Source organism: Podarcis gaigeae (assembly GCF_964106915.1).
Source record: "Podarcis gaigeae genome assembly, chromosome: 5".
In the NCBI taxonomy this organism is placed as follows: domain Eukaryota; kingdom Metazoa; phylum Chordata; class Lepidosauria; order Squamata; family Lacertidae; genus Podarcis; species Podarcis gaigeae.
The window spans coordinates 79,123,281-79,138,608 of NC_139681.1; the positions used below are offsets into that span (position 1 = coordinate 79,123,281).

At 45.1% G+C, this 15,328-nt stretch overlaps 1 protein-coding gene across 4 annotated transcripts in view; it reads left to right on the forward strand.

Moving 5' to 3' along the window:
* The window catches only part of MME (membrane metalloendopeptidase), an 87,642-nt gene that overhangs the window by 12,905 nt on the left and 59,409 nt on the right, over window positions 1–15,328 (forward strand). For 2 of the 4 annotated variants that reach the window (XM_083739449.1, XM_083739451.1), the window contains exons 1-2: window positions 1,756–2,272; window positions 14,862–15,031. In XM_083739449.1, coding sequence (XP_083595575.1) covers window positions 14,872–15,031 — 160 coding nt within the window. In that variant the 5' untranslated portion in view covers window positions 1,756–2,272; window positions 14,862–14,871. Of the gene's footprint in view, window positions 1–1,755; window positions 2,273–14,083; window positions 14,664–14,861; window positions 15,032–15,328 lie in introns of those variants that run through there. The other 2 variants (XM_083739448.1, XM_083739450.1) reach the window with 2 other exon arrangements.

Consider the following 15,328-nt stretch of genomic DNA (forward strand, 5'->3'; position numbering starts at 1 on the left):
TCCTAGGCCATATAGGGCTTTAAAGGTTAAAACTGGGAAAAGCTACATGCAAATGAGTTAACAATTAGTGTTTACCCAGCCTCAACAGCTTTGTTCTACCTCCACTGTCAGAGGCGTTGTGTCTCAGAATATCAGTTGCTGTGAATCGCAGGCAGGCAGAGTGCTATTGCCTTCATGCTCTGCTTGCAGTTTTCCCACATGTTGGCCACTGTGAGTACAGGATGCTGGTCTTAAATGGACCATTGGCCTGATCAAAGCATTGTGTGCTCAATGGGAGTTGATGCTGTAGGATTTATGTGGAAGGAAGCCCCATTATCCTCATATGAACCTATTGGAGGGTGTTTCAGAGGGTCAGTGGCACTGCAAAAGTGGTCCACTTATCCATCGACACTCAGTGGCAATCTGCCAGCTGTGGAATTACCAACAAGGCCTTCTACCTGTAGTTACAGAGAGAGATCAATAGCATAGCTGTCAACCTTCCCTTATTTTGCGTGAAATTCCCTTATTCCAGCACCATTTCCAGCTGCTATCCCGGATTGTTAAATATCCCGTAGACTGTCCCCAGGGCAGGTGAGGCTGCTGATCCCTTATTTTCGAGGCTGCTGATCCCTTATTTTCGAGGCTGCTGATCCCTTATTTTCAAATCTGAAAGGTGACAGCTATGATCAACAGAGATATGTAGGGAGAAAATGTTAACAGTGGGGCAGAAATACCATGAAACGCAAGAAATTCAATCTGTGGCAAATAAATTTCACAGATGTGCACAAAATGCATGGGAACTTATACCACAATAATGAATCATAAGAAAGGGAAATTAGTGTGTGCCCATAAGAAGAAGAAAAACCATCCAAAATCCAGTTATAACCAAGTGAAAGATCACCATCACTTCACCTTGACCTTGGGTTCACTGTAGTCCTTCATAGTGGTTTGGTGGGCTAACATTTGGCCACACCATATTTCACCTACCCGTGATAGATCTGGTGGAGCCTTTGAGGAAGATCCTTTGTGAGTTAGCCAACTCAGCACAACCAACCCAATTCTTAAAAAAATAAAATAGGACAGTTGTTTTTAAACTACTCTTTCCCAAAAAGTGGACTTCAAGCAGGCTCCCAGCAGAGCTCTCCCCTTTTGCATCAGAAGCATGGTGGAGAGGCCTCATACCATTGGTCCACCTAGTAAGTGTACTGTCTACATTCACTGATGGAACCTCTCCATGACTTCAAATGTGGTCCTCTCCCAGCCCTACCTGGAGATGCTGAGGATTAGTCCTTGAACCAGGGGCGCTACACCACTGAGCTATCATCCTTCACCCCATATGTATGGACAAAGTCTTGCCTGCCTGTTAACGTGAGGGCATCTCCCATTCTTCACAGGCCATGGGACCAAAGCCAAACTGGAGTTCGGACTACCTGTGGCAGGGGTGCCAACTTCAATAAAATATTTTTTGGGGGGGGGGGTTACAGGTAAGCTCCATCCTACATAATCGATCACATGATGTGGTGCGTGGCAATGCCTATCAACTGGGGGGAGGGTGCGACCTGCTCATATATTTTATGGGAGTGAGGTGAAGACCTCTTGGCCCTAGGAGTTGGTTTCTATGACCCGTTGGGTCCCTCTTTTTCTTGGAGGGCCTGGCTAATCTTGTGGGGATAGGAACCAAAGCTTCCCTCCTGGCCGCATCTGGGTTTCCCCAAAGCCAGAGAGAGAGAGATGAGGAGGAGGAGTTGTGCGTTTTTCCTGCCCCCAGCCCAGTCTCTGCTTAGAAATCAGGATAAGAGGCAAGACCTTTTGAAAGTCCCCGGGAACAGCGGAGAGGCTGGATCGCAACCAGCCAGCGCAGCTCGCCCCTGCCTCTCTCTCTCTCTCTCTCTCTCTCTCTCTCTCTCTCTCTCTCTCTCTCTCTCTCGCAAGGGAAGAGTAAAACCCACTCTCTCCTCGTTCTCTCTCTCTGATCCGCGGCTGCCTCGGCTGGCTTGGCAATGCCTGGGTGGCTCTTCGCACGACCCGCCGCCTGAGTCCAGGGGGAGCGCCGGGAGCGCAGCGCCTGCCGCCGCCCCCTCTCCGCCTCTCCATCCAGTCTCGCGGACCTGAGCGCCGCGGCTTCCCTGGAGGCTCCTGCCGGCTGACTTCTCTTCCTCCTCCTCCTCCTTCCTGGGTCTTCCCACGGCGGCGCCTCTCTCTCTCTTCCCCCCTCCGCTTGCGCTTTCTTCTCTCCATCGGTCGGTGATGTGTCTATTTACATCAGCCCCGAACTTCTCCCAGGAACAGCTCGGTAAGTCTAGAGAGACCGGAGAGGTAGAGTTGGCGAGCCGGGGAACAGGGGAGTGGGTGGGTACAGATGGTGAAACCCAGAAGCGGGATCCTGACTAGAGAAAGGCGAGGGGGTAGAGAGGGATGGAAAGGAGGGCAGTCCCAGCATGAAGAGCGGGGCATCACTTCTCCAGTATATCTGAGCGCAGCTTCTCTGCAGAGGAGGGAAAGCAGGAGAGGAGCCGGGCAGGTATTGGGCTTCATTCGAGCCAATCTCAGCCCTTTCGTCACTGTGCAGTGCCAAGAATGGAGAAGGGTACCTCTGAGCATGTGTTGAGTGCCCCATATATTTCCCCCTCTTTCTCCCTGGGCTGCATCTTTGCAGTCACAATCAACCCTCACGCCCTCTGGGATTTGAGAGCAGAAAAGGGGTCTCTTCGTAGCACACTGGAGCCTCTGCGTTTCTCTCTTTTGGGGGTGGGGTGCAGAGAAAAGGCTTTGCTTCCGCCAACTTATGTAGCTTCTCAAAGCACCCCATGTTTTCCTCCGGCTGTTTAGTAGCGACCTGATTCTGATTAACTTCAGCATGCATGTTGCCTCAGAGGTAGACTCACAGCATCTAGCTTACCTTCCAAACTTGGTTTCCGTGTATTTTTAATAGCGTGCTTTTCATCCCGAGCCTTAAGAGCAAGCAGAGTACTAAATTTAAGGCTTTCATTTCATTGATACCTTCTTTTTTTACATTTTTTCCAACAGCATCAGTAAATTAACTGCAATGTACACGTTTTAAACTTCATTGTGTTTCAGAGCCAGTTAAAATAAGCTCTAAAACGCTCTATGCGGGGAGAGAACAGCACTGTTTGCTGTGTACATTGTTATATTTCTGTAAGCATGAAACTTTGGCTGTCCAGCCTCTATTGTCCTAAGGCTGCAAGTTGTTGGGAGAGTTTTGGAAGAGTGTGATTGCTCTGTTTGTCCCAGAGAGTAGGGTGAGCTCTCTCACCTTGCTGTGTGCAGTTGCTCATAGGAGTAAAAGTACATATTCACTTCTCTTCCGAAGCAGGCTTGTGGGTTCAAACTCAAGTTTGGTTAAAATGCAGCAAAAGGTTAGATTTACACGTACAATTCCAGTGGCTATTTTATGTACAAAGTGGAACTTCTTATATGTCATGCTGATATCTAGTGCAGAACGCCAAGCTGATAGATTCTTGGTTAACCTAGAATCAACAGGCACTGTCCTGTAAGTGTGACATAAGAATCTGAACCAGCAACAGATCCTGGAATTATTTATAATCATGAAGTTACTCTTCATCAATTAAAAATGAAACTTTGTTTTTCATACTTTTATTATAAATGTTTAACCGTTGCCAATTTTTAAAAGCAATCATGTACTACTTAGAAAATAAGCATTACTAATTTTTTAAAAATTGCTTCATTAACTCAGTACTAAATCTTTTTATAACAGCAACAACATATGGGCTGTTTAACATAACTTTTTCAAATCTCCCCCCACCCACAAACATTTCACTGCTTGTTGCATCACTTATTTGAATCCTATTCTTTGAAGCATTTTAAAGAATTGCAATTGCAACCTTTACTGTGGCTTTTAAGGAAATATGAAACGTGCTCAGTCACACAGCTATTTACAAAGAGAACAATAGATTGTTGTGTTTCTTGAAATATCTGATCACCAGAGTTTACTAGTGTGTGTTTAGAATACTTTATCCATCTCCCTTACCCTTGATGTTTAAATTTGCCCTGGCAGAACCCCACAAGCCGATGTTTTAATTTCCCCACCAAGAAACCTCTCGCTCTCTTTCTCATTTTTGCAATTTATTGCCTTGCCATTTATATTGTTCTTGTTGGGTATCCTATCTGAATGCATGGATGATGTTACTGAAACAGTAGTAATTGGCCCCCAGAAGTCTTGACATCTTTTTACCCAGTCTTGTTAGTGGTTCACTCTGCAGATAAGCATTCAGGAGAACGCTGAAATGAATAAAATCTGAAATCCAGGAACAGGGAAGTGTTGCTGTGAATGCATTATCTGTTTTTATCAGTAACAAATTCAAATATGTCCTCTAGCAAACTCTATGGGAACTGGAGGTGTATGCAATTATCTTTGCGTCTTTGAAAAGTTGCCACATAACTTTCTATCAAGGGATGGTGTTTTATTTCAGAAAGTCGCTGGCCTGTTTTACTAAATCATCATTCCCCCTCCCCCCCCATTTATGAGTAACACCAGGAAACCAAACCAAAAATGCCTCTTATTTTCAGATACCAATGTATTTGCTGAATGAGAACACTCCAAACTAATTGTGTCTCCTAAGGTGTCACAGTTCACAGGTCTTCTCTCAGAAGTTGTTACATTCAGTCAATGTTTGCACCTTAGATGCAGGAAGACTTGCTTCCATGCATTTAAATTGAAAGGTGAGAACCACCTTACATTCCTGTTTGACAAGTCAATTGATGACCAAGGACTGCAATCTGAATCTGTTACCATTTCAACTCTCCCAGTAGCCATACCCTTTCTCAAGGGAAGGAGTTTTTTCCAACTTTTTTTGTAACAATTCATGCCATGACCTTAATTGTCTTAGAAAGTTTCCGTTTTGGTTAGATACCATTGTATGCCAATTTCATGTCAATTTCACCTTGAGACAGCACTTTCCTGCAAAAACGTTTTCTCTGAAATGAAACCCACACACCTATCTGCTATGTATGTCTTCAATACATGTCAATATGTGGCCAGAATAAATGCATTTTCATAAACTCTGAAATGTATGAATGCACATCCCAGGTACACTTTTGTATACACAAGCTACTCAAACGAATGGGATTTTCCCAGAAGCATATTGCACTGTTTATGCTACCTTTAAATGTTTGACCTAAGCTTGAAACTTGAAATAAGTTTTATGTATGCAAAAACATTGTACATGGATTTCCGCTTATTTGGGTAATAAACACGAGGCTGCAATTGCTTCCCACTTGCAGCCAGACATGATTCTTGGCATCTTATAATGGAGAGTGTCCTGCTGGCAGGGATGACTAAACAACAATAGGGAACAGAGAAGCACATACAGTGGTACCTTGGTTCTCAAACCTAATCCGTTTCGGAAGTCTGTTCCAAAACCAAAGCGTTCCAAAACCAAGGCACTCTTTCCCTTAGATAGTAGTGCGAAATGGATTCATCCATTCCAGACTTTTAAAAACAACCCCTAAAACAGCCATTTAACATGAATTTTACTATCTAATGAGACCACTGAGCCATAAAATGAAAGCAATAAACAATGTACTGCAGTCACACAATCAATCAATCAGTAGCTGAACTGGTTTCCACATAGTCAGAAAAACAAAACAAAAAGAGCCGCAAAAACAAAAACGCAAAATAAATAGCAAAAACAGACAGACCTCAGCATAACACTCAAAACAGAAGTGTGGCACTCAAAATGGAAGGGTAGCACTCAAATTGGAAGCATAACACTAAAAATGTAGCACATTCAGCTTCCGAAAAGAATTCACAAACCAGAACACTTACTTCCGGGTTTGCAGTGTTTGGGTTCCAAGTTGTTTGAATATCAAGGCGTTTGAAAACCTAGGGACCACTGTACTTTCTTCTGGCTGGTTCCACATGCCTTGATTGAGTTTGTTGGCATCCATCTGCCTCAAGAGACAATGGAGTACACCTCCGTGAGTGAAATCAAATCGCTGTGTTAGCAGCACCCAAGTGACCTTCTAAGGGAGCAAGCTATCATATATGGAGGTCCTGGGCTGCCCAGACAACAAGGCCCCACTGATGTGTCCCAAAGGAAAGTAGAGCAATACGTTTGGTACCATCTTAGCTGCAGGAGTTGCCAGAAGGAGGCATACAAGGTGCCATCCAACCATCTTAAGGACTCCATCCCGGATTTGTATAGGGTTTACTCCTTAGCCTCCCCCCACAAAAAAAGATATCCCACAAGGCACCTGGACTGAGTAAGGAACTAGGAAGCAGGAGCCAACTTCAGCCTCAACTGCCAATGCAGTGTTTGGAATCATCCATTGCTAAGGAAATGCATTTCTAAACGAATTAACCAAAAGGAATAACCCCCCAGCAAGTCCATATCACCTGGTCTGGCTTATTTCAAAGAAGAACATGTAGGCCGCTCCAAGAAATCAGATTGAAGCAGGTGGACTGAAAATGAAAACTGAAGCTCAGATTGTTAATTTCCATTGCTGCCAAACATAATAATTGCAGCTGCCTGTTTTGTCTACACTTTCGAGGGCAACTGGGGGAGGATCATTGAAGCCCTAGGAGAAATAGAACAGAACTCTAATACCTAAGCTCCTGTCTGCTTTAATTATGCCCAGGTCCTGGTGGTATAAATGAATGATCACACAAATAGACCTTTGCTAGGTGGCCTATAGTGTTCGCTTGTTTTCTTAAAAAGCTGCAGGTAAGAACAAATCAGTGGGATGCCTTCAAATAATGGAAACACTCCAGCAGTAGTATAATAAAGACTATCTCCCTTGGGGAAGTTATGCTATCTTCACAAAGCACATTTGCATGTCAAAGCGGGTGATTCTTGGTGTGCTAATAAATTGCAATTTAGGAACATTAAAGCACTCACCAAACTAAGAAGCTGAGGCATTTTCTAATTTTGACTTCATGCACTTACAAAGTTTAAGGACTACAAAGTTTAAGATCGAACTTTGTGCTTGACTGGTATATGATAAGGACAGGTTCGGCTGTCTTGCAACGCAATCCTCTACATGTGTGCTCAGATTTACGAGTTCTTGAGTTCAGTGGGGCTTACTCCCAGGTGAGTATGCATACACAAGAACCATTTTAAGCCTTAAATCTTCATGCTTTAACTGGGAGATCAGTTGCCTAAAGTTTCAGCTACTTTGTCAGTGAAGAGATTTTAAAAGTGAACGTCTGATCTGTTGGGTTGAGATTCAAGGGCACACTTGATTACCTTTTGAAGCAATTCTATTGTTATGGCTTATCATAATTGAGAAATAAGAAAATGTAAAAGGTGTTGCATCCTTCTAACCACATGGGCTACCTTTTAAAAACTGAATTGTCAGTGATCTTGTAAGTTATCCCCGCATATGCCTTGATGGAAAACTTATCTGAGGTTATGTGATTAGATAATTTAGCCATCACACTTTGAATTTATGTCAGCTTCCTCCAATCTGGTGCCTTCCAGACATAAGGTAAAGGTAAAGGTACCCCTGCCCGTACGGGCCAGTCTTGACAGACTCTGGGGTTGTGCGCCCATCTCACTCAAGAGGCCAGGGGCCAGCGCTGTCCAGAGACACTTCCAGGTCACGTGGCCAGCATGACATCGCTGCTCTGGTGAGCCAGAGCCGCACACGGAAACACCGTTTACCTTCCCGCTGGTAAGCGGTCCCTATTTATCTACTTGCACCCGGAGGTGCTTTCGAACTGCTAGGTTGGCAGGCGCTGGGACCGAGCAGCGGGAGCGCACCCCGCCACAGGGATTCGAACCGCTGACCTTTCGATCGGCAAGTCCTAGGCGCTGAGGCTTTAACCCACAGCGCCACCTGCGTCCCCCTTCCAGACATAATGGACCACAATCACCATCAGCTCCAGCTAGCGGTCAGCAATGATTGGATCTGCAACCCAAAACTAAGAGGGCACCAGCATAGAGAAGGCTGATTTATGCAGTTGTTTGAGGTGTGCAAAGTGCTTCACATACATTCAGTAATTCTTGACAGCAACTGCTGTAAAGCAGGTTTCTATGATTATCCATACATTGCAAATTAGGGTGGCCCAACTTTGACTCAGATACTGTATGTTCCAATTCAACTTCTTAGAGATTGTGTGATCACTAGAATCTGGGTATTTAGAATCCCATCACATTCCTGCTTTCTATCACCAGTTAAAGTGTGTGTGTGTGTGTGTGTGTGTGTGTGTGTGTCTAATAAAGTCACCCTGTAAGCTCATGGATTTCCACCTGTGCAATGGGACTAGACTTCTTCTCCCCACATGCCTCTGGTGCCCTCTCCCCTGTCCAACTCTCTGGAGCAGATTTGAGGGGGTGCAGGGGATACATGCAGAGAAGAGAAGGAGTCTCATTGTGCTGATGGGATGACTTCATTGGATTCACCTCTTCTGATTCATCCAAGTTCCTTAGCTAAACAGCGGCTGCACTAAATGAACACTGTTTATGAGAATTCTGTAGACTTAACTAAGTTATACACTTCCCTGAGGGGTCACAAGACAGTACTTCAGACTGTGAAATTTTAGACGCATGGTGCTCAATGCTCATGTGCGTAAAGATACATTTACCATGCGTAACAAGGTCGTTTTGGTCCTGGAATAATTGAGGTTGAATTCATGTGACTAGATCACACTGGACAAAATTGGGCCTAAGTTAAAAAATTCTCATGCCCAGTAGAAGACAGTCTGGCGGGGGGGGGGGGTGTGCTCATCTCAGCAAGGCAGGACTGACACAATGGCAGAATTATCATTTACTGGGATGGGGCAGGGCATGGGAGTGGTGAGATTGGGTCTGTGCAGGCACACTGGAGGGAGAATCTGATTGGCTCTGTCAGGGCGGCCTCCACTCATACTCACCCCTGCCCTATCCCATCCCCACACCATCTCAGTGAGCAGCAGAGATGCTGATGTTGGGAGGTGAGTGAAGCATTGCTGCTCAACTGCACTCCCCCCTCCTTCTTTCACAGAATGGGAGCCGATGCACATAGACCTCTGAAAGCCGCTGTCACTCATTGGGACCCCTCAGAGCGCCGGCAATTATTATATTTCTGACATGTGAGCTTTCGTGATCCATTCAGGTGGCTGGAATATTTCACACACAATAAAAGGCTCATAAAAATCACCGTATGGTTAAACAGAAATGCCAGCTTTTAAATGCTGCCATGTAACATTAAAGCAGCAGTCAGGGCATGGACAAGTTATGAAGAGAGGAAAAGCTGGAGGTGCTGTAGCATTGGGTGGGCTGGACTGGTGCATGAAATGATGTTTTTTCAGAAACGTTAGGTACGTTAGGATAATGGCAGGGGCAGCAATGAGATGAGCAGAAAATGATATGAGAGTCCTTATGTTTTCCCTCACATGGCAAAAAAAAAAAAGCAGTTTGGGAGTGGAGGAGGATTGATTTTGAATGCCTCTGGCAACAAACCAACCAACAAAAACTTGCCGGACATTAATCTCCCTCTTCTCTCCCCGCTCTCCTCAGTTATCAGTGGGCCCTTCACTCAAGACTGCAGCTTATTTTGGATAAGTACAAAATCCAAAGGGGGGAAACATACCATGAGAAGTTCAGAGATCTTTTCTGTTTCTTCCAAGCAATCATAGTCCCACATACCCCACTGAATTCAACAGGATTTACCTTGGGGTAGTGCTGGACTGTGCAGTTCTTGCTGTATTCAGCTGTTGCTGATTTTGAAGTGATGTTTTTGATACCGGTTTTATTGCTTTTAATTTTCTTCTCCCTTATTTTTCGCACATTCATCATTTTCAGTGTGCTTTTGTGTGTGTGTGTGTGTGTGTGTGTAGTGTTGTACGCCACCCCAATCTCCAAGTGCTACGAGATTTCAGGGGTTCAAGGCGCTTACCCCAAGTTCATGTTTCCTTTGGGAATGAGGGCACAGCGAAGACTGTGGTGTCTTTATGATATATTTTTTATTTACACATATAGACAACCTGAGCATGGAGGGGTTCACAGCATTATCACCCCAAGAGGGCCTTGTTTCACCCATACCCACAGCTTTGGAGTCAAACAGAAATCAAACAATGTTCTCTCTCCAATTTGCTGCATATCTTCTGGCGCACCTCACTACAACTCTCAATTTTTGCCTTTGCCTTTTTCTAACTACAGTGGTACCTCTAGTTAAGAACTTAATTTGTTCTGGAGGTCCATTCTTAACCTGAAGTACCACTTTAGCTAATGGGGCCTCCTGCCGCCGTGCCTCTGCCATGCGATTTCTGTTCTCATCCTGAAGTAAAGTTCTTAACCTGAGGTACTACTTCCGGGTTAGCGGAGTCTGTAACCTGAAACTTTGTAACCCAAGGTAACACTGTATCAGGCTACCCTCCCATTTGCCATTTCCCACAGATCCACTTTCTTTGTTCCCTTAATGGCTCATCACCCAGGTGATCACCTCAACAGGAAGCTTTGTTGTTGTTTAGCCGTTTAGTTGTGTCCAACTCTTCGTGACCCCATGAACCAGAGCACACCAGGCACTCCTGTCTTCCACTGCCTCCTGCTGCTTAGTAGCAACTGGAAGCTTATATTGTAACACTTGCTAGATCTGGGGGGTTAGGAGGTTCTCTGTGTACAGCCTATTTCCCCCCACCCTAAACTCATATATAATATAGATGCATTTATTGCTTTGTCCATTCAAAAGTTTACAATGCAACTGACCTCAACAATAACAAGCAGCACTGGAGTGTTGTCTGTTCTACATATTCAGATGAATCTGCTGTGAGGCCTGACCATAGGCGCCGACTCCATGGGGCCTGAGGGGGCCCGAGCCCCCTCAAAAATTCGTTTGGGGGGCTCTGCCCCCCCAATAATTTAAGAAAATCAGGCAGCTGCTTTCCTGCATTCTGCCTCAGGGTCTTACTGCCCACCCGCTTCTGTTGCTGCATTTGCTCAAACTCAACAAAGAGCAGGGAATCCCCTGCCCTCCTGGCAAGCAGAGGGTTAAGGAAAGGATCGAGTCCTTCTAATTCTTTCCTAGTCACACTGCGTGCAGGCTCCAGCCCACCACCTCCTGCTCTCCGTTCTCTAGGGACTCGCAGGTGGGAGAGAGAGAGAGAGGGCTGGCTTGGGGGGGGGACTTTTGCCTTCCTTTCCTCCCCCCACCCCGTTAAACTCCTCCCCTGCATTCTTAGCCAGCTGCTTCTCCACACACCCCTCTTGTGCTTCTTGTCCCTTCTGTGTTTTTCCTTCCCTCCCCATTTAAAACATGGTGACAAAGCACGGATCCACATGGATCCTCAGGATTTTTGCATTGGGTCACTCCAAATTCACCATCAGATCACATTACATGTCCATGGCTACAGTCTGTACCAAAAAAATCACGCACCCACTGTTGCCTGGGGCTGCAATGGTGCAAAAACGTGGTTACAAAGCATGGATCCACAGGATCTTTGCACTGGGTCACCCCAAATTCACCATCAGATAACATAGCATGTCCATGGCTACAGCCTGCAGCAAAAAAATCACGCACCCACTGTGGCCTGGGGCCACAATGGTGCAAAAATGTGGTTACAAAGCACGGATCCACATGGATCCTCAGGATTTTTGCATTGGGTCACCCCAAATTCACCATCAGATCACATAGCATGTCCATGGCTACATCTTGCACCAAAAAAATCACGCACCCACTGTTGCCTAGGGTCACAGTGGTGCAAAAACGTGGTTACAAAGCACGGATCCACATGGATCCTCAGGATTTTTGCATTGGGCTATTCCAAACTCACAGTCAGATATTAAAAATCTTTATAAAATAGAGAATTAAATACATACAGAATGTTAAATTTTCAGTTTCGAAATATTAGTACTAGTTTAGTACTGTATTTCTATATTACTATAGTACTGTATTAGTTATTTTCAAATACTTAAATATTTTTAGGGTGTAAGACCCAATTAAAGCTCGTTATTTACATACAGTATTACAGTATTTACATACAGTATTAGGCATACTGTATTAACTTTATTAACTGTATTAAAGCATTAACTTTGAGATATTATTTTTATTTAATGAACCCTCAGCCTTATTCAAAGTAAGCTTAAATTAGCTATTTCACTTATTAATCAAAGTGCTATTACTGTGCGACAGCAATATTTTATGTTTTATTCTTTTAATGATAGTTTAGGATTTATTTAAATATCATTTCAGTCTTTTCAGAGCTATATATTCACTGCTCTGTAATAGTCTATAAGCATAATTGTTACTGTAAATTAAATTAGCTTTTTACGAAAATACCGTGCGTGTTTATGTTTTGTTTCTTTTTTCAAAGCCAAAAAGTGTTTCAGGCTTGTCGAGTTTCCCGGAGTGTGGAGTTATAGAGAGTCGAGTTTTCGGGGTTCTAATGTTAATCATATGACTCTAAAATACTTTTAAAAAACTTTAAAACTCACTAATTTTCATCTAAAATTTAGAAAACTTCCTGGGGCAGGACCCCGGTATGGGCCCCCCCAATATTTTTTATAAGTCGGCACCCCTGGGCCTGACTAGTCATTCTTCCTCATGAGTGCACATCGCCCCAGTGAAGCCTGTGTTTTTGTGATGGCATCAGTGGAGGCATTGCTTTAGCAACGTGTCGAATGAAGGGCGTCCATATGACAGCAGATTTGGGGGTTCTCTGCTGCATACCCTCCAACATTCCTGAAATGAATTCACTCATCAACTGACCCTCCTTGACCCCCCCATTTTTGCACACTGTCAGGCATCAGGAAATCTGATACCCCCAGGGCAGGTGGACAGGAACAGACAGACAAATAAGCTCTGACCAATGTATTTTATTCAATATTCACGGAGAGAGGCTGAGAAATGCTGCCTCTTGGAGTAATAGTGTTGCTCTGAGTAAATCACCAACACCATCCACCTTACAGTGGCCGCTCAGGGCCATTTGCCTACAAGCCCTTTGCTCTACTTTCAATGCCCGCCAGATTCTGGGAGAAAAGGGGGCTTTCTAGTGATAACGTGTCAGACAGCTGCTCAGGCTCTGCTCCCCTCACTTCCTTTCCAATTATTTCCCAACTCTGCTCTTTGTCTGCCTCTGAGCCATGACCTTCCTCAAACCACTTCTGGAAATCTATACTGCTTTCCTCTTCTCTGGAAGGTTCAGGAGGGGGAGGTGGTCTCCACCATTTACCACTTCACCAGTGGGACACAGCACACACACCCTCCACCATCCTGAGAAAACCCCTCAGTCCCAATCTTATCTTATTCTTTGATAGAGTTACAAAAAGTAAAACACACACCAATAAATAAATGTGCTGGGCCCGGGGGTAACCTGTGAAATGCAGTCCAGGACCGGTCCAGAATCCGAAGGTTCTGCTAGGAATCAGTCCGACAGGGCCAAGGCAGGACACAAGGCAGAAAACCAGGCAAGGTCAGGCACAGGGTCTCAGGCAGGATCTAGCATACAGTAATGTTGCTCCCGCAACCTGGGGCGGGGTCCGACAGCCTTTTATCTTTGACGGGGTAAGAGCCGGTCCTGATCCCCGGTGACTCACCTCCCTGTTTCACCCAAAGGTGAGCACTCCTCCTGCGAGTACTCAGGTCTCTCCTTCTCTCAGACCTTAGTCTCTGCAGTTTGGGAGATGTCAATGAGTTACTAGACCCAGAGGCCGCCTCAGCCTCCCCTGAACAAACCGGTAGTGGAGCAGCTGTAAGTGATGGCCCAGCTGAAGGCAATGAGGTAATCCCCGCATCTGGAGCCAGGGCAGGTTCAGGCCCCTGACTCGGCCCAGCTGGTGTTGCAGGGGAACCTGTGCAGACTGGGACTCTTCAGGATCAGGCCCCAGACTTGGTTCAGATGATGCCTGAGGCAAAGGATCCAGTGTAGACTGAGTCTCCTCTGGTTCTGAGTCTGTGCCCGAGTCCCAGGCCATCACAAAATGTTGGAAATGGGGAAGATTAGACGTGGACGCACAAAGCAAAAAATCAAGTCTCCTTGTGCTCTGCTCTGCTCTGCTCCTGTTTTCTTCCCTGGCCAGGGTGGCTCAGCACTTTCCCTGCCCCTCAGAGCCAGTGTGCTGCACGGAGCTGGGTCGCAGTGGCTGCAGCCTCTCCTCCTCCTTGCCCACTCTCCAGCAGCCACTGTGAGCTGCCCAAAGGGAGGAGGCCAGCAGCAGCAACCATGGAGAGACAACGAGATGCTTCCTTGCTATTGTTGTCGCTCGGGGCAAGCACTAGTTCGGCCTCCTCCCAGCAACACCAGCAGGGGAAATGGGGACACTCTAGGATTAAATCAGAAGCCGGGATGGTTTCATAATTCCAGGACTGTCCCTGGAATATCAGGACACTTGGAGGGTATGCTGCTGGCCCTGCAGTGTTGGACGTTCGCTCCCACCCACCGATACAATGCCATTTGCCAGACTTGAGTTCAGAGGGAAGAAGATGTTCCCTCCCTCAGCTACTTTAGGAGTCATAAATTCTTCAGTCATTAATTGTTGAAATGACTTGAAAAATGCCAGAGAGGCAAAATGGAACACTTTTGATCATTGGCAAAGGAACAAAGATTGAAAGGTTAGGTTAATTTTTATTCAATGAGTAAGGGCTGCATTTCGCTTGCCTGTGAACTCTTGTGGCAGAGGAGTGCAATTAAAGTAGATATGTTAGCAATAAAACCAAGTGTTCCTTTGTTTTCATTCCCTTTTTTAGCTGTTCTTCATGTGTGTAAGGACGACATTGTTCTGTGGATTGTAAGTGGCAAAATGTCAATTGGACTGTCATTTCTTTTGCCGTCATGACTAACAGATGTATTTTAACTTTTCTAAAAAAACACCAATACTTCCTCTTCCCTACTGGAACAAAAAAAGGGTCTTAGGTAAAAGGAACTTGGAAGTTTCCATGCTTTAAGCATTTCAGTCACTGCTCTTTGTTCTCTTTCTTTGTCCCAGACTCTAGGTTATGGGCAAGTCAGAAAGTCAGATGGATATAACTGAAATGAACCTTGCAAAAGAAAAGAAAAAACTGCGATGGAGTGCTCTGGAAATCGGGCTTGCCGTTGTCGTTGCTCTCCTTGCTATCGTAGCTATCACCATGATCATTCTGTATGCAACCTATGACGGTGAGTAGAAGTGAATCAAGCTACTACTTTTGTGGCAAAAGTTCTTTTAAGAACCTGAAGTTTGGGGGGGGGGAGCAAAAACCACAAATTCAAAATTTCATCACCTTGAAAAGGGGTTGAATAAAATACCCTGGTAAGATGCTTTTAAGTGCATCTGAACTTGTTAGCTGGGATGTTGCTGGATGTTTTAGCTTCTGTATTTAGAAGGAGCCAATGCCCTTTTTTGGGGAAGCAAGTTGACTTTAAAAAGCTGTGTTGTGCTTTTTGTGTAATAACTATATGCCTAAAACGATTCGA